This window comes from Aulonocara sp. 'chitande type north' Nkhata Bay, linkage group LG23, assembly GCF_057382095.1.
Source record: "Aulonocara sp. 'chitande type north' Nkhata Bay isolate Kocher_YH1m ecotype deep benthic linkage group LG23, A_spYH_male_GT1.1, whole genome shotgun sequence".
In the NCBI taxonomy this organism is placed as follows: domain Eukaryota; kingdom Metazoa; phylum Chordata; class Actinopteri; order Cichliformes; family Cichlidae; genus Aulonocara; species Aulonocara sp. 'chitande type north' Nkhata Bay.
This window is the reverse complement of record NC_141365.1, coordinates 15,240,317-15,266,080: the sequence shown is the minus strand read 5'-3', so window position 1 is coordinate 15,266,080 and position 25,764 is coordinate 15,240,317. Positions and strand designations below refer to the sequence as shown.

The following is a 25,764-nucleotide window of genomic DNA, read 5'->3' as shown; positions in this document are numbered from 1 at the left end:
TAAAACTCCTGCAGTGTTTGACGCAATAAATTTCCTTACTAGTGTGTTTGCAGACAGCTTTATAACAGTTCAAAGTCTGGATCATGGCTGATGTTTTTCAGACTTGCTCACGTCCAAAGTCCAAACGTCTCTGCAGAGCATGTTTAGATATCCAGATAAGAGAGCGCAGCCCCACCTTGTTCAAAGAACTGAAAGAGAACGGATATTGATCTCTTGGAAAGACCTGCTCTACCTCTCAGGAGGCAGGTTATCTACCAAGCAGAAAGTGGCGGCTCCAGTCTTCAGTCAGCATGTCTAAGTATCCTTGAGTTGCTATCTGATGCATCGATTGGAGTATGGTCGCGTGTGAATATTAAAAAGGTGTAGGAGAAAACGAATAGGTCAATAAGGCATGTTTGAGTGTTCATACAGAGTGGAAAAGTGCTATATAAGGACAAGTCCTTTGCCATTTACTTGCGGATACGAGAAGTTGGGTAATCTCCGTCGGAAGAAAATCATGGTGGACAGGATCTGAGGATCTGTTTGTGGTGTTTTTAGTGGAAATGTGTGGAATCCCTTCTAGATTGAGCACTGGTACCAAACTGAAATCTTACTCAGCTTGAGAGTGATTCTCTTCTGCAGTTTTCTGCTGCACCCCAACCAGAGCCTGGGTCCCAGGAGGAAGACAGTCTAAAAACTTCTCTCTAACTTTGTAATAGATCATGTTCATTCAATAAGAATCGATGTTCAGCAGCTCTGCACATCAAACATCTGTCTGAGGACACATGGCTGGACACAGGCCCAGTATTTTCTACACCTGCTTTCCCCACTTTTTATAATTCTGAAGAAATATTCAGATTTCCTGTGCTAACCCCATCAACTCATCTTGTTCTTGTCCAGCCAAACTTTGACAAAAAAGCCCGGAAACACCCCATTAAACACTACCATTCACCTTGAATCCTTTTTTTTTTTTTATTCCAAAGTGGAAAGTTTAAGAAGCACTCATTTAGACTATCCAAAACACTAACGAGTGCTGCCTGGGGGGATCACAGACCTACAGTTTGAGGACAAAGTGATGAAAATTCGTTTCTTTACTGTGAGAACAGAAAAGTTAATCATCCACGTGGTTTTGTGGCTCTTTGGGGGATGCTGGTAAAGGTGAGCAGTGTTTAAACGCGTTTTCCAAACTCCAGCGGGTAAGTTTCCTTCACGGAAACGTTAAGGTGATTGTGACCTCTGTTGTCTGCAGGATCTCAGCTGTTGGAATTGTTTGCAGCTTCTTGCACCGCGTAAAAATCCACGTGAATAAATCAACACGCTGTTAAACATTTATTGTGGGGAAACACTGACCTCTAAACGGCTTCATTCATTAGTCTCTCTCCCTGCCTCCCTCTCTGCTCATTAGCTCGGGACAGAAAACAGCTCTGAGTGGCGCATACCGCGCGTAATGAGCTGCTGGAGAACAATACGGGGCTCACTGGATACTTGACAAAGACTCCTGCTCACATTAGAGCCCGTCTGCGTGTGAATAACGCGGTGAGTAACACCGGGGACTCCGCTCTTTAACAAACAGTTCAACTGTCACAGGTGAGCGCTGCGCCCCGTGACTCAGACCTGTTCCCTTTTCACAAGTTTCAAAACATTTACGCGTGGAGCCGTGGGCTGAGTCCAGTTACATCATCAGCGACGGGCATAAAAAAGAAGAAAAGAAAAGAGAGCGCACACAGCAGCGGGGGGAGGACGCAAACATGAAACCTGGAGAGGAAGCCTTTCTGCTCACTGTGGAGCCCCGAGCCGAAACGATGGACGCGAATCCGCGCAGAGACGCGAAGAAGCCCAGGACTCTCCGCTGCAGCATAAAGGTGAGACACCGGCTGGCACTGCGCAGAGGACGCAGCGTGTGCGCATTTATCCTAGAGGAGTGCGCGACTTTGCGACTTTATGCACACAAACTGAGTTTCTACTTCGGCTTCAAGGGGAGCGTTCCACTTTGTTCTCCACTGAGTTCAGTGGACCCACCTGTGGGTGCATGAAAGCAGCCGCACCTTACCGCGGCAAACATAATGAGCCACATAAATGTGGAGGTTTAATCTGAGGGCATTTCACCTTTTTCCCTCCATAACTTGAAGATTTTGCCCTCTGGGTAGGATTGCCTAAGCGCAAACCGAGCTTCACCTGAGATAAACAAGATAAAATCGGTCATAATGTGATAATAAGTCTCTTGTTAGCTAAAATAATAATAATAATAATTTTAAAAAATCAATCTGAGCTAATTGAAATCAGATTTAAATGCAGTGTTTGCTGCTTGGGCTGATGATGCTGGAGGTGACCTGCAGGGAACAACTTGCCGCTTTCATCTTAATTAACGTGTTTCTAATCTTTCCGCACAAACTGAAGTTCACCCCCGCCAAAATCAAATGTTATTTCCAAGGCAGGAAGGGATTTTAATTTTTGTAATTATAAATCAAACATTTTTCTCCCTTTTCACTTTGGGAGGTTAACGATGAGGAATCCAACACGGTAATGTGCAAAGTCTCAGTTACAGACTTGTTTACTGTGAGTAAATGTATTAATACCACTAATGTAAAAGATGCATTATATTAATTAATTATAAATTAAATAAACTTTCTAATTTTAGGCACTTTCATCTAGTTCAGAATGAAAACCTTAAAGGACTCCGTTTTAAATCAAACGTGTAAAATATGTTTAGCGATAAATAAATAAATAAAAAAATCACTTTTTTCATTTGGATATATATATTTTGATAGGTTGTTAAAAGAGGGAGCTTTGGAGTTTTAGATGTATAAGTCTGATAATATTATATGAATTTATATTTTTACAAAGTTTTGGGGACTTTAATTCATCAACTGCAAATCATTTAAGTTTAATTCACTTCACGAAGTTTATTGACAGGTTCAAGCAAAGATCCACCTTAAGATGGTCAGACTAAAGATTTTTTTATTTTTTTATTTTTTTATTTTTTGGCTTTAGTTAAGGATGTTATTCTTAATAATATTAATAATAACTCATTTATGAAGCACCTTTCAAGCAACCCAAGGTAGCATTACACACTGAAGTCAAAGGCTTCAAAATTTCTTATTTAATGTTTTCAAGCAGTTCATCAAATTCTGCATAAATTAAATCTGAGTGTTTTACAGTGTAATGTTTGACAGAGACTGAGAATTTAAACAACCTTTAAAACACGCGCACACGCACGCACAAGCACGCACACACACGCACTCGTTTTCATATCTTAGTGAGGACATCTAATTGACATAATGCTTCCCCCACTTACCCTAAACATCCCAAATGAATGCCAAACCCTAATCCTTAGCCTAAACCTAAACATAACCTAACTGTGACTGTAACCCTGACCCTAAAACCACATTTTGAGCCTCAAAAATGCCCTCAAACTTGTGGGGACGGGCACTTTGTCCTCATAAGCAACTGTTGGTCCCCACAAGTATAGTAAACTTACAATTTATCTGTCCTCACATAGCTATGTAAACATGTACAGACACACACTTGCCTTAAGTCCAGATGTTACTGCTGATCCAAAACCACATCACACATTCACAACAGTCAGAGTCTAAACTCAACATGGATGAAATGTAACAAAGAACACAACTGAAAATAATGAACTGAACCTGAAACATTCCCAGGAGGCTTTGTGCTCACCTGTGTGGACCTCTCCACGGTCAGAAGAATCAAGCACAGATTATTAAATGAAAGGTGTGTGGAGGGAAAAATAAAAAGATTACTCAGCGATTAAAAAGCAATTAAAAAGTAAAATTAGGTTTGGTTTACCTGCAGAAGCAAAGACAAATGTTCAGCTTTGACTAATTTAAATTCTCAAAGTGAGGACCAGGGGCTGACAGCAGCGCTCCATCCTTTCATATGGAAAAGAAATGAAGCACTAACCTTTCTTTATTCACTTATAGTACAGGATACTGCAGCCTTTTGTATGTAAATGATGGATGCAGCTTTTGGAAATCACCCATTAGTTTTGAACTTCCACATTTTAGATGCTTCAGCACCTTATTTGCTTGTTTTGTCATTATTATTAAAAATATAGAAATAAAGCAGCAGAAGTTGGGATGAACCACGGTGGTTGCATCTGTCAGTCAATTCTTATTTGTGGTAGTAACTGGAAGAGCCATTGACCTAACCGAGTCCAACTTTGTTGTGAGCAATTTTGAGATGTCACAATTCTATTTAGTGGAAATGAGGTTTTAGATTGGGATGAAATCATGATTTACTGGTAAAAGAGCATCAAGGGGCGTCAATACTGGAACAGACTGGCAGCAACGTGGGAACTATGGGCCAACAATTATTTCACATTTTAGCAACAAATAAATTTTTTTTTTTTAAAAGTACACAAGTTTTGGCCACTATCTTGTGTTTTTCTTTTTGTTGTTGTGTTTTTGGGGGGGTTTTGGAGCTGGAAGTTACTGTGTTGCCACAGCCAGATTATTAGATGAACAGGCATTGATTCCATTAAAAGTGCTCCAAAAGAAACCCCCACAGCACAAACACGGCCCACAGGGCCAGTTCAGGGACGCCAGTTTGGTGAGGTGACGCCTAGGAGGCATCATGGCCGCCTGTGTTTCTCACCAAAGGCGAACCTCTGGGGCTGAAAAATGACGCCATCATGGAAACAATGAAAAATGCTTCTGTGATGCTTTAAAATGGGGGAAAAACTCAATGCAGAGATTAAAACAGTTTCTTGTAGCAGACTGTAAACATGTTTATATCTGCTGTAAAGTTTTAACATGGGGTTTTATCGAGGATTGGCTCACTTTTGAAGCCTCTAGTGGACACTAGAGGAACTGCAAAGACTAAACTAAAGCATATAAGGCCTTTGTTGGCTCAGAGGTTGCTGTTTGATTGTCACTCAGTCATCCAAACTTTGGGAAGCAGTTTTAGCGCCTTGAGCACAAGCTCTTTTTTTTTTCCTCTCTCACTTGCTAATCGGATCCTTGTTGTGGAAATTTCATCATGTTTCTGCTTCAGATAAATTCCTGACAGAAGAGAATGCTGACAACTTTGTTTTTCCATTACTAATAACTTCATTTGATCCCTTTTGACAGCGGTTTTATGTGTTCGGGATCCGCATCCAGCTCCAGTTTTGTTATGTGTTTTGGCTCTGCTATTAAAAGACTCAAAGCACTGACTTGAAGGAGAATTGTTGCCTGAACGCGTGCCAAAAGGAGCAGTTGTTCTTCCCTTTACGGCAGTAATGGGAGGAAAACAGTTTGTTCTTGAGTTGTGAGTAATATTAATGCAAACACTGGTGGTTGCTTTCAAAACTCTAAGAGAAATGACTCCTCTTCTTCACCCTGTGAGTGACACATATGAGTAATAGGTTTCAGAAGCCTGGGGGGGGGGGTGGAGGAAGTTTCTTAGCTTTCCAGAGGGAGAGCGTTTATTTGAGTTTGGAATCTTCTGAGTGTTTACCTTCGATGTTCTCACGTCGCCTGTGGTGGGTCCGGCCGCTGCAAATCTTTCCCTGTTTATCTTCACTTTAAAGCCCTCCTCCGCTGAAGCCAAGCAAACATAAGCAGGGTGGAGGACAGTGAAACAGCGAGACTCGTCCTGCAGGTGTCTTCACATCATCCTGAGACTACACAGTGAAATTTGTGAGAATGCACCTGGACTTCAAAGGTGTCCAGTGTTGTGTTTAGACAATGGGAGCAGTTCAGCATGAGTGGAACAGCAAGCCATTTGTCAGAAAGCTGTTTCTAAATCATTCCTGCAGCCTTTTCGGTCAGACTGTACCGCCAGAGCTTTGAATAGCTGTTGTCCTCCAGTCTAACATCAAATGACTAAAAAGTTATAAAGCTGTGCTCTTTGTTCTCCGGTCAACAAAGGCTTCACACGACACAATCACATCCATCCATCTTTCCTTGATACCGCTACAATTTGCACCATGCTCCGCTCTCTATTTGTTCAGCTTCAAGAGCACATTCTGCTTGTTTTCTTAGGTCCTCTTGAGCTACACCTGGAGTCTACACCCAGGTGACACAGTCAACCTCTCTTTAAGGATAGCTCTGCCAGCGTTTGGGCCAAGTTTCTGCACAGGGGCATGTAGTGTTTACATCATGATCAGGAGCATGAGAAGCATTGGAAAGCCTCACTGCACCTGAGCATGAGGCTCGCCTCTGTGGCTGAGTCACAGTCAAATCGCATTGTATTTCTTTATCAGGGTATGGTGAGAAGATAAGCACAGCTGCCATGTCTACTGCAGACAGATGCTGTGCTCGGATTAGCACAAACTGCAAACGCAGGTGAACACCAGAGAGCAGCCGAGTGTTTTCTAGAGAGTAAAAATGGCCATATTGGCACATATACTGGTACTTCAATACGGTTTTTTGAAAGTAGTTCAAAATAACGACAGCAGTCGTCGCAATAAGCTCTAAACGATAAGGCAGGCGTGTCCAACTCCAGGCCTCAAGGGCCGGTGTCTTGTTAGTTTTATATATCACCCTGAATCAAATAACTAGTTCATTAACAAGCCTCTGGAGAACTTCAAGACATGTTGAGGAGGTCATTTAGCCATTGAAATCAGCTTTGTTGGATCAAGGATGCATCTAAAACCTGCAGGACACTGGCCCTTGAGGCCTGGAGTTGCACACCTCTGCTGTAAGGTGAAATACCGAAGTTTTTTTTCATTTGCCCCCTTGTGGGCTGCGAAGGTACTGCAACCATTCGCAATAAATGAAACGTTCAGTTTCTTAATTTTGACATTAAATATTTAAAATTTTAAAGAATCAGAACTCAGGGACTGTATTGGAACATCACCTGCTAATTAATCTAATTAATAAATTTAATAAAATCCTAGGAGAGCTATGGTGTTGTTATAAAGGGGGGAAATATCAATTGAACCTGAACCGTGTTCATTTATACTATAAAGTTTGGCATTTTAACATGCAAGTATCTTTTATACAGCCATTGGTATTCACAGGTTTTAAGGAGGCTGTGTACTAGTCTACTTCTTGGATTGGTGCACAATTTGAAGCGCGGCCTAAAACTCGAGGCTCGGGCAGTCAGCGCTGGATGTGCGGTTTTGAAAATGTTAAACCATCTCCTGAATGCATCATTCCAGTATATTTAACAAACTGATATATGAGTAATATATCAGTCTTACTCAACTGGAGAATAAGCACATTTTCCAGAACTGCTTTAAATGTCAGCGCTCCTTTGTCCACGATGCTATTGTGCAGAAAATCTGTTTTATGTTTGTTTCACAATAAGGGGAGGTGACCTGTGCACATACTTTCTTTTAAGTATCCTCAGAGAGTTTGTACACATTTCAAGCACTTTTTTCCTTTTATTTCCCCCTTTTTTTCTCTCTCTCTTTTTTTTTTTTTTTGACTAGAACACATATAAGAACAAAATAACCACAACCCGTGTCCATGAAAATAAAAGCTTTTGGAATTCAAGAGTGAACTTCCCTCAATTCTTCCCTTCACAGCAGGGTTGAAGGTTGGGACAATGACCTCCAATCATAGAGAGCTAAAAGTGTTCAAAAAGGAGAAGTAAATGAATAATGCTCAGAGAATCCAAATACTTAAAGTTTGTAAAAAAGTTTCCCTTTTAACAAACAGCAGGTTGTTTTTTTTTTGTTTAATTAATTTTTTATGCAGCTGACACAATTATCTGCTCTTTTCCCTTTCAGTAGAACAATCCTTCCAATTTACACAGTTGAATGGAGGAAAATCTAAGTTGTTTTTTTTTAATTCGCAAAAAAGCCATGTCCATGCATTTAAACATACAGATCAGAATCTGTCATTTAAACCACATGTTGAAAAGACTTTGTCCAACCTTTTCTTCTCCTCAGGTGAGCAAATGCCTGATTTCTTTACCTTTATTTTACTAGCTGCTCTTTATGGGACAGATTTGCTAATGTATTGTGCCAAACATGCGATTTGGCATTAAAGTAAAATATATCGATACTGACAGTGACAAGCCTGACCTTGTTACGCATGTAAAGGAGTTGCTACGGTTGCCCTGAGAGGCCAGACGGACTGCAACTTAAGAAAACACCAGCAATAAGAAAAACGCTGCAATAGCACAACAAACACGACGGAAATACGAAAAACGAAAACAGAAATAGGAAAATAAAATTTTCTTCCAAAAGCACAAGTGAAGTGTTTCTGGGGAGACAATAACTGGACGGACCAGTTAGAAACATGCTAGGTGTGTTTAATCATGATTTTCATATACTGATTACAGATTTTTAGGCTAATAGTTAGGCTAACACACTTACCTCTCATCTTTTCTTTCCTCACAAAACAGACAGATCCTCCACTTCTTTTAATTGTCTCCCAGCGCAATTCTTAGCATATTTTGGTTCCTGCAACTGATCCGTCGGGTTATTGACTCCCCAGAAACACTTCCCTTGTGTTTTTGGAAATCTCTTTTTTTCCTATTTCCATTGTCGTTTTTCCTATTTCCGTTGTGTTTTGTGTGCTTTTGCAGCGTTTTTTCTTATTGCTGGTGTTTTCTTAAGTTGCAGTCCGTTTGGCCTCTCATGGCCACCGTAAGTTGCTTCTCTAGGCTTTCTCTAAGTACAGGGATGAGAATATTGAAATTGAGTGCACAAACATTTGCCACATTTAATTAAATGCTGATTGTGTTGATATTTAATGCCAAAAAAAGCACGTCTTTGTTTTTCTAAACACAGTTGCAGTCAAAAAATATCATCCTTAAAGCTAACCACATCTATGAGGTCTCATGCCATTTTAACCTGTTTAAAAAATGACCATAAACCCTGAGCTTGGTGGCGTTGGTCTCTTCCTGTGAAAAGGGAGTTCTTCCTTCTCACTCTCACCGAATGCTCTTCATAGGGGATTGTCTAAAACTGTAGGGTCATTACTGTGCTTACTTCTCTCTGTCTGTCCCCAAACTTTCCCACTGGCTGGGTTTTATATATAAATCTCTGCTTAAGCTGGTTTTCTCTGGTCTGTGTACATTTGTGTGTTAAAACTGTCATCAGTACAGCTGACCCTCTGTTTGTCTCCAGTCAGAACAGAATTAGACAAGAAAAAAAAAGAAACAACCTCCTGCCCCCCCCGCTTTTCCCTTCCCCCAAAAATAATCTACAGAAGGAGTTGAAATTGTGATGCATATCATATAATGGTTTAAAAAGAATGCAACACTGCTTCATCAGGATTAACTGGACATGTCTTTAATTTTTTGGCATTCCAATAACTGAAGATTAAATGTTACTTCTGGTAGACCTGCTTCCTGCACAGAATCAGAGATCTGTCTCTTGCATTTGTTTTAATTTGACTTTGTTAAAATGGCAAAATGAGGTCAAAGTTGACCTGAAACATTTTAATTTGGTCAAAAAAAGTTTTTTGCCTGCCTGTGCAGATAGGTGCTGTCAAATCACTTAGGTAATTGAAGCCTATTTGACAGAAAATGAAGATGAAATATTATCAGCCGCGTAAAAGGATCCATTGTGTGTGCTAACCAACCATAAAGCCACACTTTAATAGGAGCATTAACTGTTCTGAGGCGAATGCAGAGTTTATTCTCCCTCAGATGAGCTGGCAGCTGGTAAACACGCTGAAAGCTGGGATTTATCATTGTTTTCATAGTAAATTCACCGCTAATCTCAACATGTATCCTCAATTCAGTATCCATGGCCCCCGGAGCAAAAAGTAAGCAGTGCGTCTGTGAAAGCCTTCTGAGACACAGAGAAGCAAGTCACTCGTCTTTCAGATCACTGGGAGTCCATCCAGGGGGCGACTCTGATCTGGGTGTGAAGAGAAATTCTTGGAGGATAAATTCCACAACCAGATGGAGACGCAGTATGAAGCGGTTTTCCTGAAACGATCCCAAAATGTTGTCACCGGATAAGTGATTTCATTCCTCTTTTGGATCTGTGCTCTGGAGCTCCAAGGAAGCGCTAATGCATTACTGCTTTTGCAGTGCAGACATGCCGTTTTCCAGAAAAAAATCAAATCATGAGTCTGGCAACTTTACTTTTGATTTCTAGGAATCATTAAGAAACCTAAAACTTAGCAACTCATACCTCATTACAACCTCATTTAGTGGAGTAAAACAAATGCATAAAAACTTTTTAAAAACAAAGCAGAAAACATTATTATACATTTTTAGTAGATTCTGCAAACATGTCATAAACAGGCTGAGATATTTTATGAAAATCAATCACAAAATAATATGTCTGAGATTTTCCACATTATGAAGACATACTGCTGAAGCGAAGCAAAGAAAGCAGCATGGCTCCTCAGGCTTTAACCACAGTATAGAAATGAAAACTTTGAGAAAATGATGTGAAGGCTTGGATCTCATTCCAGGACATTTTCAATCATTTTAATGTTCTTTAAAAAAAAATCTATACCGTATTTACATTGCCGCATGTGATGCTTTTGTAATTCATATAATGAATCTGATTCACAGCTTAATCCCTTCTTCTTTGCAATTTTTCGCGTTTTACAAAAACCATCCAGTAACCAGGACTGGGAGCTTTGGCAGGCCATATGTTTGACTGTATATAATAAACTCTTTAACTGATGTTAAAAATATAACCTGTTTTTTGCTCTTAGGTTAGAAAACACAAACTTTTACCTGCAGAAAGAGGCTAACTGTCTGCAAAGTCTTTAGTTGGTATGCCTGAAGCCTTGTGTAATACTTGGAAAGGAGTTTAAGGAATGCGGTGCAGATGAGTTTGTACTCAAAGTGGAGATGCCTTTTTGAAAATGTGTTTCCTCTGAATTGTTCTGTGTTCTTAAAAACAATTTAATCCTCTAAGACTAATTATTTTAGGCTTTTTGTAATGGTGCCAGCTGAAACTGCTACAGAGTAGCTGACACGGCTGACATTTATGACGTCACTCTGTTTCAGCTACAGATCCCCCATTGCTGCACATTTTGTCTTTCCTCCTGCATATTTCCACACTCCACTATTTCACGAACATAACCGAAAGAATAAAAAGACCTGTCTTCTGTGTCCTAGCTGTTCGTGCTCTGCCACGGCCTCCTGCAGTTGTCCCAGCTGCTGTACAGCGCCTACTTCAAGAGCACCATCAGCACAATCGAGAGACGCTACGGCCTCAGCAGCTACTCCTCGGGAACCATTTCCTCTCTGCACGAGGTGGGAGCCAACAATAACTTACCCTCATCCAGTGTAGGCTCATGATAGCTTTATTTCAAGGATACCGATGACAAAGGAGGAACTGAAGTGCAAGCAACAAATCAAAATCACACTTCCTGACAATCCGAGTGGGACTCGAGTATTTTGGAACAGTTTTATTGCAAATGCAGGCGTCAGGAGTGATGAGAGATTGTTTCTGTACGTGCTCGGCGCAGAGGTCACTCTGGGGTTTTTTTAATACTCCAGTGAGCTTTAAAAGTTTCACACACATATAAATGTTTTCTGTTTGTCAAAGACAGTCACAAATAAACCGCATTTTTCTGTCTGTGGCGATACTCCATGAAGAATGACTTTAGCTTATCTTCTTATGGTTTCTTTAAGGCTGCTCTGATGGATATTTTCTCAGTAACGCCAGATCAAAAGCTTATGTGTAATGTGTAGTCTCATTAAAGTGATAAATTCAGACAATTATCACCCAGCTCTGCACTTCCTCTCAGTTACATGGAGCTTTACTGTTGTGATTGTTTCTGTCTCCAGAGATCTGGATTACGAGGCAGGGTCAGGGGCTTAGTGAAGCAGCTTCAGGTTTAACATTGTGTTACTAATGTTGTTCGCTTCTTATCGGAGTACAATGCCAAAAGATAAGAGATCAAAATAAGACAAAATGACCCCATACCAACCAATCATCTCCTGCAGCAGAGAATAGCTTCAGCATTCCTGGAAATCAGTGTGCAGAGTAAGAGGCAAGCTTAGGGAACAGCACAGTAGACACAGGAAGTGACAGGGAGGAAAACACAACAAACAAACTGCACACACGTGTTTTAAATGTTGCTTTCCCCCATGAAGCACTTTGAACTGCACCAACTGCACTTACAGTGCTATACAAGTTGTGTGCAAAAAATTCAGCAGAAACGACCACAATTTGGATAAATGAAATGCAAATACAGATTAAAGTGATTATGGATCCTTAAATTACCTCTGAATTGTGCTAGATTGCACCAAGTGATGCAGCGTTGCACAACAGTGACACCCTGCGTTTAATGCATTAGGTGTGGCGCTTCCTCTGGCTCCTCTCTGACTTTTTTCTCTGTCTCTTAGATCAGTAACAGCATACTGATTGTGTTCGTGAGCTACTTTGGGAATCGGGTCCACCGTCCTCGCATCATCGGCGTCGGTGGACTGCTGATGGCCATCAGTGCCATGATGCTGACTTTGCCTCACTTCCTGTCTCAGCCGTATGAATACGGCTCTGTTTTACATAGTAAGATGAAGCTATAAACACATTGCTGCTCTGTCTCCGCTGACACTGCCCTCCTGTGACTCTGTCCAGAGCTGAGGGGGATTACAAGTGTACAAATATGTCCAAAAGACTTATGAGGCTTTATTTAAGAGTTGCAGCATCCTCTAACAAAGGCTCCATAGGACTCAGTGGGAGTCAAACAAGTTTCTGCTGTTTGGTCCTCTGTGTTCTTTAGCATGTGTTTGGAAAGCCTTGCTGGTGCTCCCCAATTGAACTTTTGCATAAATCAGGAGGAAATTCATCATCTCTGTGCACTCTCTGAAAGCTAAGAAGATTACAATTACCTCTGGGGCATTTCATTTGCAATAACAATGTTCTTCTTCCTTTTCGCTTTGCCCCCAGTTAAAGTCATACAGAGTGTCAGCGGAGGGTCAGAGAAGCTCCAGGAAATGAAATAAGTAGTACGTCTGTGTCTTCTGGCCTGTTTTTAACTATAATTTTCCTTGTTTTCTACCCTGTGTGTGTGTGTGTGTTGATACCAGATCGCCACGAAATGTGCAACCTGCAGAGCACCTCAAACAGCACACAGTCGTGCAACCGTGATGAAACGAGACGTCTGACCGACACCAACAACCTGTGGCTGCTCATGGCCAGCGCTCAGCTGCTCTTTGGTGTCGGATCAGTGCCCATCCAGCCCTATGGGATTTCCTACATTGATGATTTTGCTGGGCCTGCAAATTCCCCTCTCTACATAGGTGAATGACCTGCAGTTCAAAGATTGATGGGACCACATTAAACTGAATTATTTAGCAGGGTTTCGTGTGGAAAAAAAACTGATAAATATACAAACGCAAGGAGTGAAAGTACGAGTATTTTGTGTTGGTGAAACTGAAAACTAAAGTCATCACTCTGTCTACAGACAGCTTAGAGGATGATATCAGATCACTGAAGCGTTCAGAAACCAGCTGCTGCTTAGATTTTAAAGTACTGCTCATCGACGCTGTCAAGTAGACTCAGAAACTCGAGTCATCAGTAGAAGTGTTAATTCTTCCAACAATGAGTTTAAGGAAAAACATGGCTGTCATTCAAAATCTTTGTGATAAAGATCCTATAAAGATAAAGATAAAATATGTCTGTTTGCAAGAAAATTAGCTTTGATTTCTAATTTTCCCCTTTAAATCTCATGCTTTATTGCTTTGCATCAAACTGTGGCTAACAGACCTTGAATATCAAGATTTATTCCTGCAGAAGCCTTGAGTCAGAAATGTACTCCCCAAAGTGATGTTTATAACAGCATGATTCACAGAGATAAGTCAGGTTAACCCCCGTTTTTCCATGGAATATTTGAGAATATCTGTTATGAATGAAGGATAAATACAGATGGAACCGTTTAAAAAAATATTCCCGTATGGAATATTGTACAAAAATGACCCCACTTGCGAAAATAGCTTGGAGGTTAAAGCTGGAGTCTTTTAGAATCAGTTTGGAGGCTTTAGAGGAAAAATACAATCTTTTTAAAATGGTAAGGTATTTGACTGGCTGCAGCTCAACGGTCCATCACAGCCTGCCATCTCTTATCATTCACAGCCATCCTGTTTGCAGTTTCTGTATTCGGGCCTGCCATCGGCTACCTGCTGGGCTCAGTCATGCTGCGGGTCTATGTGGACGTGAACAAAAAAGATTTGGGTAAAGCTGAGTCTGGAAGTCATTTTATTGGGTTAAAGAGGTATGGATGTCTTACGGCGTTTTTCACCGATAATTCCAGGAGAAGCTGCGCTCCAACTCAGACCCGACGATCCTCGCTGGATCGGTGCCTGGTGGATGGGCCTGCTCATCTCTACCGGCTGCCTGGTTCTCACCTCTATCCCCTACTTCTTCTTCCCACGTACCATGGCTTCACAAGACCACGTAAGCCTTGCTCTTATAGAAGTCTTTTAAACAGCAGAGCACATGTCAGGACTGTGCAGTCCACAAGAAGCATCCATAATGTAACTGTAAATATTGGAAGCAAACAGGGATCTGACACTTAAAGGACAATATTCTCTATGTCACATTTGGTTGTTTTTTGTTCTTGTTTTTCTTTCAGTTTTTCACTATTTAAGGCACAGTTTCAGTCTTGGTGACCTCAGTGGAGCGATTTCACATACAAATCTGCGCTTGTGAAATGCTTTAAGAAAAATATTAGATAAGCATAGTTAAGCTAAAACTTATCTATGACTAGATAAGGAGGAAGTGCATGCCCCCTCATTTTTTGTGAAACCACAGTTTCACTTCCAGCTTTAACTTGACTGACTTAAAAACAATGAAGTTCAAGTGGGCCAAAATACAGTTATTAGAAAAAATTAGAACTACTAGTGAGCTCTTGTGACGTAGAAAAGTCTTTTTTACAATACTTCTCTCCTAAAATATAAAACCATATGCAGGAAAATTACAGAACAACATTGACACAGCTTAAAGCTTTAAAACATACTGTGCCAGTTTAAAACATCAATCATGCTAAGGTAAATATTCATTAATGAACTGTTTTTTTTATTGTGTTGGGGTTTTTTTAGTCCAGTAATCATAGACTGTGTTTTTAAAACTAACTTAGCTGCCGGGAATTCTCATGTTCACACAGCAAATGATTGTTTTCTGCATGTTTTGAAACCAGACACAAGGACAGAGGGATGCCTCTGACTGTGAAACTGAGGGGACACTCATATGGTAGCAAATTGCCCTCCAACCTGGGGTCATAAATCTAGTTTGCACTTTGGCCATTTACCCACAGATTTGTATATAGTTTGACTCACAGGAGACGCCCCCTGCTGGAAACCTTTAAAAACATGCATCTTTCATAATCCAGTCTGTCATCAGTTTCCCAACAGCGGTTTTTGATTTAGTTAACAGGAATGAGCAAACAGCAGACATAATTACATAAATGTTATCGATGGACACAGAGGGGAAGTGGTTAGCTGAAAGTTGCACACAAAAAGTGGAAGTAATCTTCAAACAGAACAGTAATAGACTGACAGGTCATCATCAGCCTTTTTTCCCCAGTATAAATCATAAATAAGCAATGGATGAATGTTGAGTTATGCAAATAAAAAACATGATAATAAGGGAGAGGTTTGAGAACCACTGAAACACATGATGCGTCTTTTAAACTTTCGCGCAGATTCAAACTAACAGCGGGCAGGCTCTAAACGAATTCTTTTGAGAGACAAAAACTCCACAGAAATCTTTTCATTGCAGTGTTTGACAGCTTTTGGGTGATTTTGAATGCTGCTGTGCAGAGCTTGTCAGTTCAGTCTAATGTTCCCACGTCACACGAATGCAGCACAAAGACACAGAGGCTTATGTTGTAGGACAATGTCGCATGAAAGGAGAGAGAAACTTTGAAGTGCTCCTCGAAAGATTGAGATCAAACCCATGAGATTTTCATCCTCTGGAGCCTCCATATGCTCTCCTGTATGTCTGAATTTGTGCCGCTGCCTCCCATAAATGTCCCTGTCTTCATTACTCACTGAACGTGTGAGGATCTCTATCAACTGCTTATTTTCCCTTAACAAAGATGAAAATACACCAATCAGACACTGACAGTTCAGGGCTCATTACTGGCACCTGTTAGGAGTGTGTTGGATACAATGTGTGGATTTAAGTGACAAAGAAACAGTTTAGATGGCTGAACGGTTATTATGGTTAACTAAGAAGCAACAGTATGTCTCGGTTTTTCTACATTAAAAAAATGCTGCTGTAGTAAATGAAAGAAATCTATAAGCAAGACTCTTTGGACTTAAACTCATGTTTGACTGCTTTAGGACATCTTATCAGTGGTTCTCTTTTGCCTCACCCATCCATCCATTCATTAAACTGCTTATCCAAAGTCCGATCAGGTGGACTGGCCTCTACCTAGCTACACTTTGAAGATCCTCTTTGGAGGATCCTGAGGTGTTCCAGATACCCAAACCCCATCACTGTATGTCTAACTCTAGTATATCTTCATATATCCTCTTCATATGTCTTTGCCTGCAAGCGTCATTTTGTTCTCCTCATCAATGCCATGCATCCATGCTGCAAGTCAATAAGAAGTCAGTAAAGCTGCATTCGTGGTCCTTCTGCTACCTCTAGAGGAATGAGAGGAATGAACATACTTTCTGTAGCATGAACTAACTTCTTTTTTAAGTTTCAGGGAATTTCAGTTGGGTGATTTGAAACAGCTCAACAAATATCAGCCAACACATAAAGGGTTTTTTGTGCAATTTGGCACCCAATCTGTCAGCAAGCTAAAGGTACAGCTTCTGTATTTCCCAGGGAGAAAAAAACGATGGAGAAAGATCTATGACAGAGGGGGCAGGAGAAGAAGATAAGAAATTATTTTCAGAGGTAAGGACTGCTCAGCAAGCAGCATTTGATAAAACTATACTGAACACTGAAACGAAAGCTAATTTAGCTGTTGCTTCGAAATAGCTGCCCAAACAAGTGTGTTTCAGTTCTTCGAGAAGGATTTGGCAGGAGTCACAATTTAAGCCGATGATGTTATTCAGCATCAAGTGCCAAATTCTATCTTTGCGCCTGTTGTTTTGGTGTTTTCTGGCTCAGGAGTTGGTGAGCTCAGACAACATCTGTTAATGCACCGCAGAATGTAGAAAGAGTAGCAGTAGGACCAAGATCTGTCTACAAAGAAGGCACATGCACTGGAGCTTAGAGTAGAAATTATTAGGTGGCTCATTTATAATTCGAGTTAAATTTTCTATTCTGAAGTGTTTCACTAGAACCTCCAGGTGGGTTCCCACACTTGCCAAAATCCCCTCTAACACCTGCATAGTGCACCATCAGACCATTAACATGACTAACAAGTGGCCTGATCATGCAAATATTAACTTTACTATGCTTTCCATTTCATGCCATGCCCTCTGATAGGTTTTGTAGTCTCAGCTGAACTACAAACATTACTCTAATGTGATAAAATCAACTTCTTAGGACGTCATTAGCCAGCGTAAAAAATGTGGATTTATGTATCAAGAAAAGCTTTTTAAATGAATATTATGAGCTATATTCAAGAAGTAGAAGTAAATGTTAGAAGTAGAAAGCAGCATAACATAGAAAGAGTTTATTAAATTACAAGTACAATAAAGCTGTGCTTCAATAAAATACTAGAGTAAATGTCCTGTTACATTCCACCACTGGTTCTAGCCATGCTCTCATCTGATGGGATTGTGCATATAATGGTTGATGGTTGTATGCTACTCGATACTTTCCAGGTGACTCGAAGTGAGTCTGGCTCAGAAGATGAGGACTCTTTGCTGGGCTTCCTGAAGAGTGAGTTTGTTACATTCCAACTGCAAAGATCTGTTAGTTTGATAGCTTTATGTATCTTTGTCACAAAAAACAAGTAAATGGTACCAGAGTAAAAATCAGAGTGTCTGAAGTTATTTGCATCTGTGTCTGATCAGGTTTTCCCAAAAAGTTTGTCGACCTCTTGCTGAGCCCTCTTTTCCTGATCCTTGTCCTGGCCCAGTGCTGCTTCTCGTCGGTTATTGCAGGGCTTGCTACGTTCCTTAACAAGTATCTGGAGCGACAGTATGCAACTACAGCCGTATATGCCAACCTGCTCTTTGGTAGGTACCAGAGTAAAGATGTCATGGTTCCAGGATCTCGTTTGGCATTTGGTGAAATTATCCTTTGATTTTTTTTGGACATTATTTTGCTTCTTATGTTTATTTTCATTTTTGTCTCCCTCTTTCATGTTGCTATGTTAGTTCATTTGTCCACTTAAGTTCAACTTCCTGTTTTACTTGGTTATCGCTTTTCCTTACATGTCTCCTGTAAGTGGACTCCCTATCGCTGTCCTTCCCAGTGGTAGCTTATCTTTTCCTGTTTATACGCTGACCATGTCTTTTATGTGGGCTTGCACTTTTTCTCCCATGTCCTCCATGAGTTAACAGACTTCGCTGCACCATAGTGCTAATGTGAGAGGCACGTGAGAAATTATTATTCCTTTACATGAAATAAGGTCAACACCAACGAGTAGGGCAGAAGTGCAGGAAATGGGGGGAAAAGCTACAAAATAGGCTGCTTTTAAGAATCTATATTATTACTGATGCACCTGAGAGATCCAGAGCTCTTAGAAAACCGTAGACTTCCAGGAATGGTGATGCTATTTTCCAGAGAAGCGTTTGGTCAGTAAGTGGTGATTTTGCACCTTATCCCTAATCTGGAATATGACCTGCTCTGCAGCATAAGTTACCATGACGACGTAGACTGCTGAGAAGTGAATTGCCATAGTAACACTGAAAACACAGAGTTAACCCTGTAGCCACCCCGATAAGTCCAAATCCTGCTTCGGTGTTCAGGCCTCTGGTCACTACCTGTGTTTGATTTGATGTGTGCTCAGTCCTGCCTCTCTTTGGCGTCCGTGTATCATCCTCTCGCCGCTCAGGTTCACATTTCTTTCATACAGACTCTTGCAGCGGCCAATAAAGGCCACATTTGGCTCATTCTTCAGATTACTGCAGCCGTTTCAGTGTCAGCTGTTAAATATTTCAAGTAATAATGAACACTTTTAATGGGATGTTTCAAACATTTTATGAACTCTGGAGAGTGGAAATTAAACTGCGTGCTAAAATCATTTAATCGATTCTCTGCAGTGAGTAGGTTCACTTTTGATATGGCAACTTTCCAAAGCAGTCGAGCTGCCAGTTTTTCTTTGATGAAAATGTTTTCATCATTTTAAACAAATTGGCCTCTCTGTCTGTAAGGATGTTGGCAAACAAATGTATGCCCTGATAAAATCTCAGGTTCGAGTCTGAACAAGCACCTCCATTTGGCATGAAGCTAGTACTGTATCACACCCTTCATTTATCCAAAGAGAATTTTCAAAACGGTAATAAAGGAAACCAATGGCACTGAAGAAAATCAGTTTTACTCAAATTGCACATCCATGTTTGGCAGCGCGCATGTTGTTGCTGGAAGTTTGTGCCAGCGTCAGTCCGCCTTAAGGTCTGATAATGGCTGTAAGTTGCGTCACTCTGAAGTCATTATAGCCTCAACAAAAAGAATACAAATTAAAAAGCTGTCAAAGCTAAAAAAATGTCCCAACTCAGTTTGGACATGAGAACTTCTCAGACTTCTGAGAAATACTTTGTTCACTTGTAAATGTTTCACTCAAGCTGTTGTAAAATGTAATTCCACTCCAGTTTATGCTGGAACATGGCTTTGCTGGCTCTGCTCGGGATCCAGCATATAGAAAGTTAGTCCTTGGGGGGGGTTTCAGCTCATGGGTGTCATCGGAAGATGACATCATGAGATTTTCACATCTTTTTTACTTAGCGGTAACTTATGTTTCCCAGGTTCTGTGAACCTACCGTCTGTGGCTGTGGGGATGCTGGCTGGCGGGGTCATCATGAAAAGGGTGGGTCTCTCTCTGAAGGCCATCCCACGTTTCTCTGTGGTGATGCTGACCATCTCCACCCTCTTCTACATCCCTCTGTTCTGGATGGGGTGTTCAACACAGAAGGTTTCAGAGGTCAATCATTTCCAGAACAGCCAGTCTTGGTGAGTTTGTGTGTTTTATAGAAATAACAGTAATATTATTAATCTGTATAACATCTTTTATGCTACATGTAAAGCTCAAAGTGCTAAAAAAATGAATAAAAGTGATAAAAATAATGAGATGAATTACATTTAATAGCAAGATAAAGGTATACTGCTCATCAACATATATCAAGATGGATCTGATGTGAAATCAAAAATAATCTGTCCAGATTTGTATGTGCAAAATGTGTAGGACTAAAACAACCTTAAATATGTTGTGTGTGGTGTTGGTGCATGGGGATTACATGCCAGAGTAGTCAAAGTGCTGCAATCACAGTTTTTTAAAGATTACCAAGTCTGTTTTTATTGGACAGATTAAACCAATATTTTTTTTCCTGAGTCATCATCTTGATGGAAACACTGAGAGTTTTCCTCTTTTTTTGGCTCTAACATCTACACGGGATTATAAACACAGTTTGCTCTCAAGAACACCACCCAGCACTCATCACCTTTCAGAGCCGATGGTAGTGACCTGTGATCCAGTCCCTCACCTTCAAGCACTGGATTATAAATAAACTTCAGTCATATCTGCTTCTTTTTCTTTAACTCGCTGCTCTGCTGTCCTCCGCAGGTCTCCACCCAGCTGCTATTCAAACTGCAACTGTCCTAACAGCACCTTTAATCCCGTGTGCAGCTATGACGGCATTGAGTACATCTCTCCATGCCACGCTGGCTGCACGAACTTCACCAAAGACCCCGACAACACCCACAGGATTCGGGTCAGTGGCATCTGTTGCTTATGCCTTCCACAATGGCTGATTAAAATAAATAGGCTTATGTTATGTGAAGCTATAATGTTTTCTTTAGCTGTATAAATACAGTATGATTTTTAACTGGCGAGCGGATAAAAGTGGAAAAAATTACCCTACCATAAATCATCCAAATCAATCTGAGAGATTATCTGGTGCAGAGTAATCACATGAGATGTGGATGCCGTGTAAGTGAATGAATTTGTTTTTAGAGCAGAGGGGGGAAAACTGTTTTCTTTTCTTATTCTCTGTATGGGATCAAAGAATAATCATTTGGCCCTGCTCCTGCACAGCGTCTGTAAATTGCTCACTCTGGGAAATATTAACCTTTATTAGCGTAATGTACTTCAGAGCTTAAAGTGCTGCAAGGAATCCATACCACAAATAAAATGCCATCGAGAGCCTTTGCAAAAATCAACTCGTCAGGGTAACTATTTCCTTATAAGGTTATAGTTTTAACTTATAGTTATAGTTTTAAGCCATAAGGTTTATTAGGCTTTTCTAAAGTGTATCTTAGATTAAAACTTTAGTATAACATTATGAAAGTAAAACAGAGCCACTTTGACGTTGCTGTTCTTACTTGGATCCTGGATGTTGAATCTTCAGTGTTCATGCAAACATGTCCGCGTGAGCCCACAGTGGGTAGTTGCGGGTAAACTATGGGACTCTGTGGGCAGGGCAAACCCACACGTAATACCCCAACTGGGTGTGCCCACACAGGGCCACAGTAAGGCAGCCATTGCATTTTGTTTGGTTGTTTATTTGCTAAGGATTAACGGAAAGTAATTAGGGCTTTAAATGCTTTTAGTTCTTAGGATTTCATATTGAGGTAGTGATATAGTTTAATACTTAAGTTTAAGACTGACATGTTGTGTCTGATTGACTAGTACCTTCCAGTCTAGGCTCAGTCTCGCTCAGTCAGAACCAAAGCAACTCACAGTCAATATCTAATCGATGCTTATTAGTCGCAGAACTAACGAGAGCTGTTTTAAAAATAGAGAAAAAAACTGCAGCGTTTAAACGTCACAGCTTGTGAATAATCCTTCAGTGGGTGGATTGTGTGACCGCTATTCGAACATTAGTCAGTTTGACTCAGCGTGTAAGCCCACCACTGAGGCACAGACGCAGACAGAGCTGGCTGCAGCTAGCTTAATGGATTAATGCTCAGTAATCAGGCGATAATTATTTCATCTTTGATGTGGATTCACATGTTCACAAGTGCAAAGTTGAATGTGGAATTCAAACATCTACTTGAGAAATGTCTCCGATTTTTGCAGGTTTCTTTTTATGTATTTTAGTTTGATTAAATCAGGAATATCAATGGAAATTTGATCTGTTTTTAACCAGAGCCTTGCAGTTTTTTTTCTTGAAAAAATATAATCTTTTCACACTTATGTGAGAAAGAGCGTTCATTCATCCATGTATTATTTGCTGTTTATCCGGGTCCATATTCATGGGGTCCATGGGGCAGCAGTCAGAGCAGAAATGCACAGACCACCTCTTCAGTCTCCTCTGGGAGCACACTGAGGAGTTCCAAAGCCAGCCGGGAGACATCCTCTCCAGCATGTCCTGGCTCTGCCCTGGGGGCTCCTCTAATTCTCAGGTGTTCATGAGTCATCCCTGCTTCAACTGGCTCCATTCCATTTAACCTTCTCAACGTTTAAATCACCTGCTGATGTTCTAATTTTGGGAAACAACAATCAGCCAAAACATAACAGCATTACAAGCTGTACAAAAGATTATAACTTAATCCGAGACAGGACAAAAACCATGCATATCAGAACAAACAGGTAACATATAAAATATAATATAAAAAATATAATCTCTGCTTTCTCTCTGGATACAGGAGTATACCAACTGCAGCTGCACTGCCAGCACTAAGGCCAAACCAGGTCCTTGTGAGAATGGCTGCTCTCATTTTCTTCACCCTGTCATAATCGTCATCGCTCTAGCATCCCTCATCGCCTGCCTAACGCACAACCCCATGTACATGATGGTGCTCAGGTGAGTTCAAAGTTACAACCCTCTGACGGGTAGCACGATACAGTGTGCTTGTCCACGTTGTTAAATACTTATCTTTTTTTTAATGAATTTTTATATAGATATTTATTCACCTGCAAAAACTGCATTGGGACAGTGGCTCTATGTTATATTCCTGTAGCTTCTTGTTGAGCTTTGGGCTCTATTAAGATTTTTATTGTTATTGTTTCTTATGTTTCTTATGCTGTTTCCTGGTGTCTCCTGAGGTTTCCTTGCTTTTGTCTCGCTCTGTTTTGGCACGTTAGTTTCCTCGCCTTCCTCGTTTCCACCTCCTGTTTTGTTTTACTGCTTTTCCATCTCTAATTCCTTGATTGGCAACACAAAAGCCAAGGACAACATTCACTGATCTGTGTCTTATACCCCCTAATGTGTGAGAGTTCATGAAGTGATTAATCACTGCCACATAAAACGGTATGGAAAATGCAGATGTTGCTCGTGTAACATTTTTTTCCTGCGTTTTCAGATCTGTTCCTTCTGATGAGAAGTCATTTGCCATAGGAATTCAGTTTCTACTCATGAGACTGCTAGGTAAGACAGGATTACCGTATTACTAAAGAGGCTGATGCTCCAGAAACATTTGTAGTTTATAGGGAAGAAAATGGTGCAATATTGAATTAAAACACAAATTATAGTGTTAATGATACATTTCTTTATGTTCATTTGCCCCCAAAGTCCAAGATAACCTCCAAGACCCTGCTGCTCTATAAAAACTACAGTGGTCATGGTTGTATAAAGAACCCAGGAATAAACTATGCCAGCTATATAAGTAAACTAACAAATGGTGCAAATTTTTAAGAAATTAATAAATCATAAATAAGTAGGAAGTGGTATTAATTTCATCACCCGTGTTTTAAAAATCTTTTCTGATTTAATTTTAAGCTCATTTTGCTGAAGGACCAATAAGTGTATGACACGGCGAGGCTTCTGCCATTCATTAGAATTCACAAAAATCATTACTCCTCCTATAATATTGGTCAAAGTTTAATCCAATTTACATAGACTGACCACCAAATGGGTCTTCACTCAAACATTTGTCAAGATCAAGGTCACATTTGCCATTTTATGGGTAGAAAAAAGGTGCACTGTGATGATGGGAGTAACTCCAGCTGCCACCCCTGCTAACCCCGACCTCTTTTTCCATCTCAGCTTGGCTCCCGGCCCCTGCTCTCTTTGGGATGGCCATCGACACATCGTGCCTCAGGTGGAGAACTGTATGCGAAAAGAAGTTTAGCTGTGGTTACTATGACAACAACATGTTGAGGAACCGGTGAGAACATTTATCACTCAGAACAGACTTTTTTGTACTGTTATCAAAGGTTGTGTTTTGTGGTCAGAGCTGAACTGGTGGCAGAAAGTGACGTTTGTGATGTCTTTGTGTCCACTGTGTAAAACAGAGTCGACACCAAAGAGAGCCTAAAAGAAACATTAAAAAAATTCAGCCTACTATGAGCATCAGCATGATATCATTATCATGTCAGTAAACTGCACCGGTATAATGTCTGTGCTGTAGAGTAATAGAAGCAAGCGCTGAAATCCTGAATGTTTGATTTCTTTTCCGATAATTCACTGGAGAAAACATCATAAAGTGCATTCTGGGTTATTTTTTAAGGCTCATATCACCCAGTGGGATGGTTGGATGCTCAGAACAGATTTTACCCTATGAAAGGTTTCCTGTTTTTAGCTACTTTTTGATATCAGGCTCATTTTCTAGATGTGATTCCATCTGTGTCAAAATTCTGAGGGGATCAGGTGGGAGAAAGGGAGAACCCCTGAACCAATCAGGCAATGACCTACAAGATTCATACCCTCATTTTGTAAATGATGCTCTTTACTAGAATATTGTCCATCCAGTGGCACAAAAAGACTTTTTTTAAATTTACTGATAGAATTTTGCTGGTTTTCTTTTGGATTTTGTTGTCCACCTCGGACTGGTCTATACATATCAAACAGGTGTGCAGTTCATCTAAATCTGAGCCATGCATTTATTACTTATCTGACTCCCTGCAGGTATCTGGGCTTACAGGTGGGTTATAAGGTCATGGGCATCGTCCTGCTGATGATTCTCGGGTGGAAGGCGCACCGGACCGAGGAGTACAGTCTGGCAGATGACAAGAAGGACCACTCTGATTGTCCCGCTGGGAAGCAGGGTGATCCAAACCTTTTAAAGCTTTGCTGCGGTGTTAAACGTTGAGTAAAGCTTTCAGTGGAAGGAATCCATAGTCAAGATGGGCCAGCACTGTGACCTCAATTTCTTTAGGCCCACTCCTCCTATCCAGTTCTTCAATGGTTGGACAGAGGATATCCATTTTCCACAGGGGAATATTCTCTATGTTTCTGGATGCATTTTGATTGGAGTAATTCAGACGTTATGACCAGCAGAGCATACGTTAAAGCACATCGTTTGTAAATGGTAAATGGCCTGTATTTGTATAGCGCTTTACTAGTCCCTAAGGACCCCAAAGCGCTTTACACATCCAGTCATGCACCCATTCACACACACATTCACACACTGGTGATGGCAAGCTACATTGTAGCCACAGCCACCCTGGGGCGCACTGACAGAGGCGAGGCTGCCGGACACTGGCCCTCTGACCACCACCAGTAGGCAACAGGTGAAGTGTCTCGCCCAAGGACACAACGGCTGAGACTGTCCGAGCCGGGGCTCAAACCGGCAACCTTCTGATTACAAGGCGAACGCCCAACTCTTGAGCCACGATCGCCCCACATCGTGATACCTCACATTCTCCTTGGGTCCAGGACAGTGAAAGGACTTTTGAACAACAGCTAAATGTTTTTATTTTTATTTTGTGCGTACCTGAACAGTAGGAATCTATTCAGGTTTCTATTTGCAATGCGAACATATTCTGTATCTAATTAACTGTATAGCTTAATATTTAAGTATATATATTTTTTATAGATCATTGTCTCATACACAGAGACGTGTGATTCCTGCAATACTCTTTTCATATATGAGCCTGTGTAACACTTCAATTGCAATTAATATTCAGATATTCAGATATCAAATACATGCATTGTTACTCATAAACTGAATAAAATGAA

At 40.7% G+C, this 25,764-nt stretch overlaps 1 protein-coding gene across 2 annotated transcripts; it reads left to right on the top strand.

Annotated features, from left to right (window-relative positions):
• The first annotated feature begins 1,173 nt into the window (after positions 1-1,173).
• Positions 1,174-25,764, top strand: slco2a1 (solute carrier organic anion transporter family, member 2A1). 2 transcript variants are annotated; one of them, XM_086282883.1, is made up of 16 exons: positions 1,175-1,515; positions 1,612-1,841; positions 10,966-11,103; positions 12,202-12,364; positions 12,886-13,098; positions 13,931-14,029; positions 14,109-14,251; positions 16,634-16,705; positions 17,584-17,641; positions 17,776-17,940; positions 19,672-19,876; positions 20,487-20,634; positions 22,511-22,668; positions 23,168-23,232; positions 23,851-23,971; positions 24,712-25,764. In XM_086282883.1, exons 2-16 carry the CDS (start codon positions 1,728-1,730, stop codon positions 24,893-24,895), a joined length of 2,046 nt encoding a protein of 681 aa, XP_086139009.1. In that variant the 5' UTR covers positions 1,175-1,515; positions 1,612-1,727; the 3' UTR covers positions 24,896-25,764. The 2 variants fall into 2 exon arrangements, with proteins under 2 accessions (XP_086139010.1, XP_086139009.1); XM_086282884.1 differs by lacking the exon at positions 16,634-16,705 and having other exon boundaries at positions 1,174-1,841.

What these genes read in the sequence shown, in the direction of transcription:
- slco2a1 (XM_086282883.1), top strand. Translation starts at nt 1,728, where the DNA reads ATGAAACCTGGAGAGGAAGCCTTTCTGCTCACTGTGGAGCCCCGAGCC. An exon ending in AAATTCCCCTCTCTACATAG is followed by an intron (nt 13,099 to 13,930) that starts GTGAATGACCTG and finishes TATCATTCACAG; the next exon opens with CCATCCTGTTTGCAGTTTCT. An exon ending in ATGTACATGATGGTGCTCAG is followed by an intron (nt 22,669 to 23,167) that starts GTGAGTTCAAAG and finishes CTGCGTTTTCAG; the next exon opens with ATCTGTTCCTTCTGATGAGA.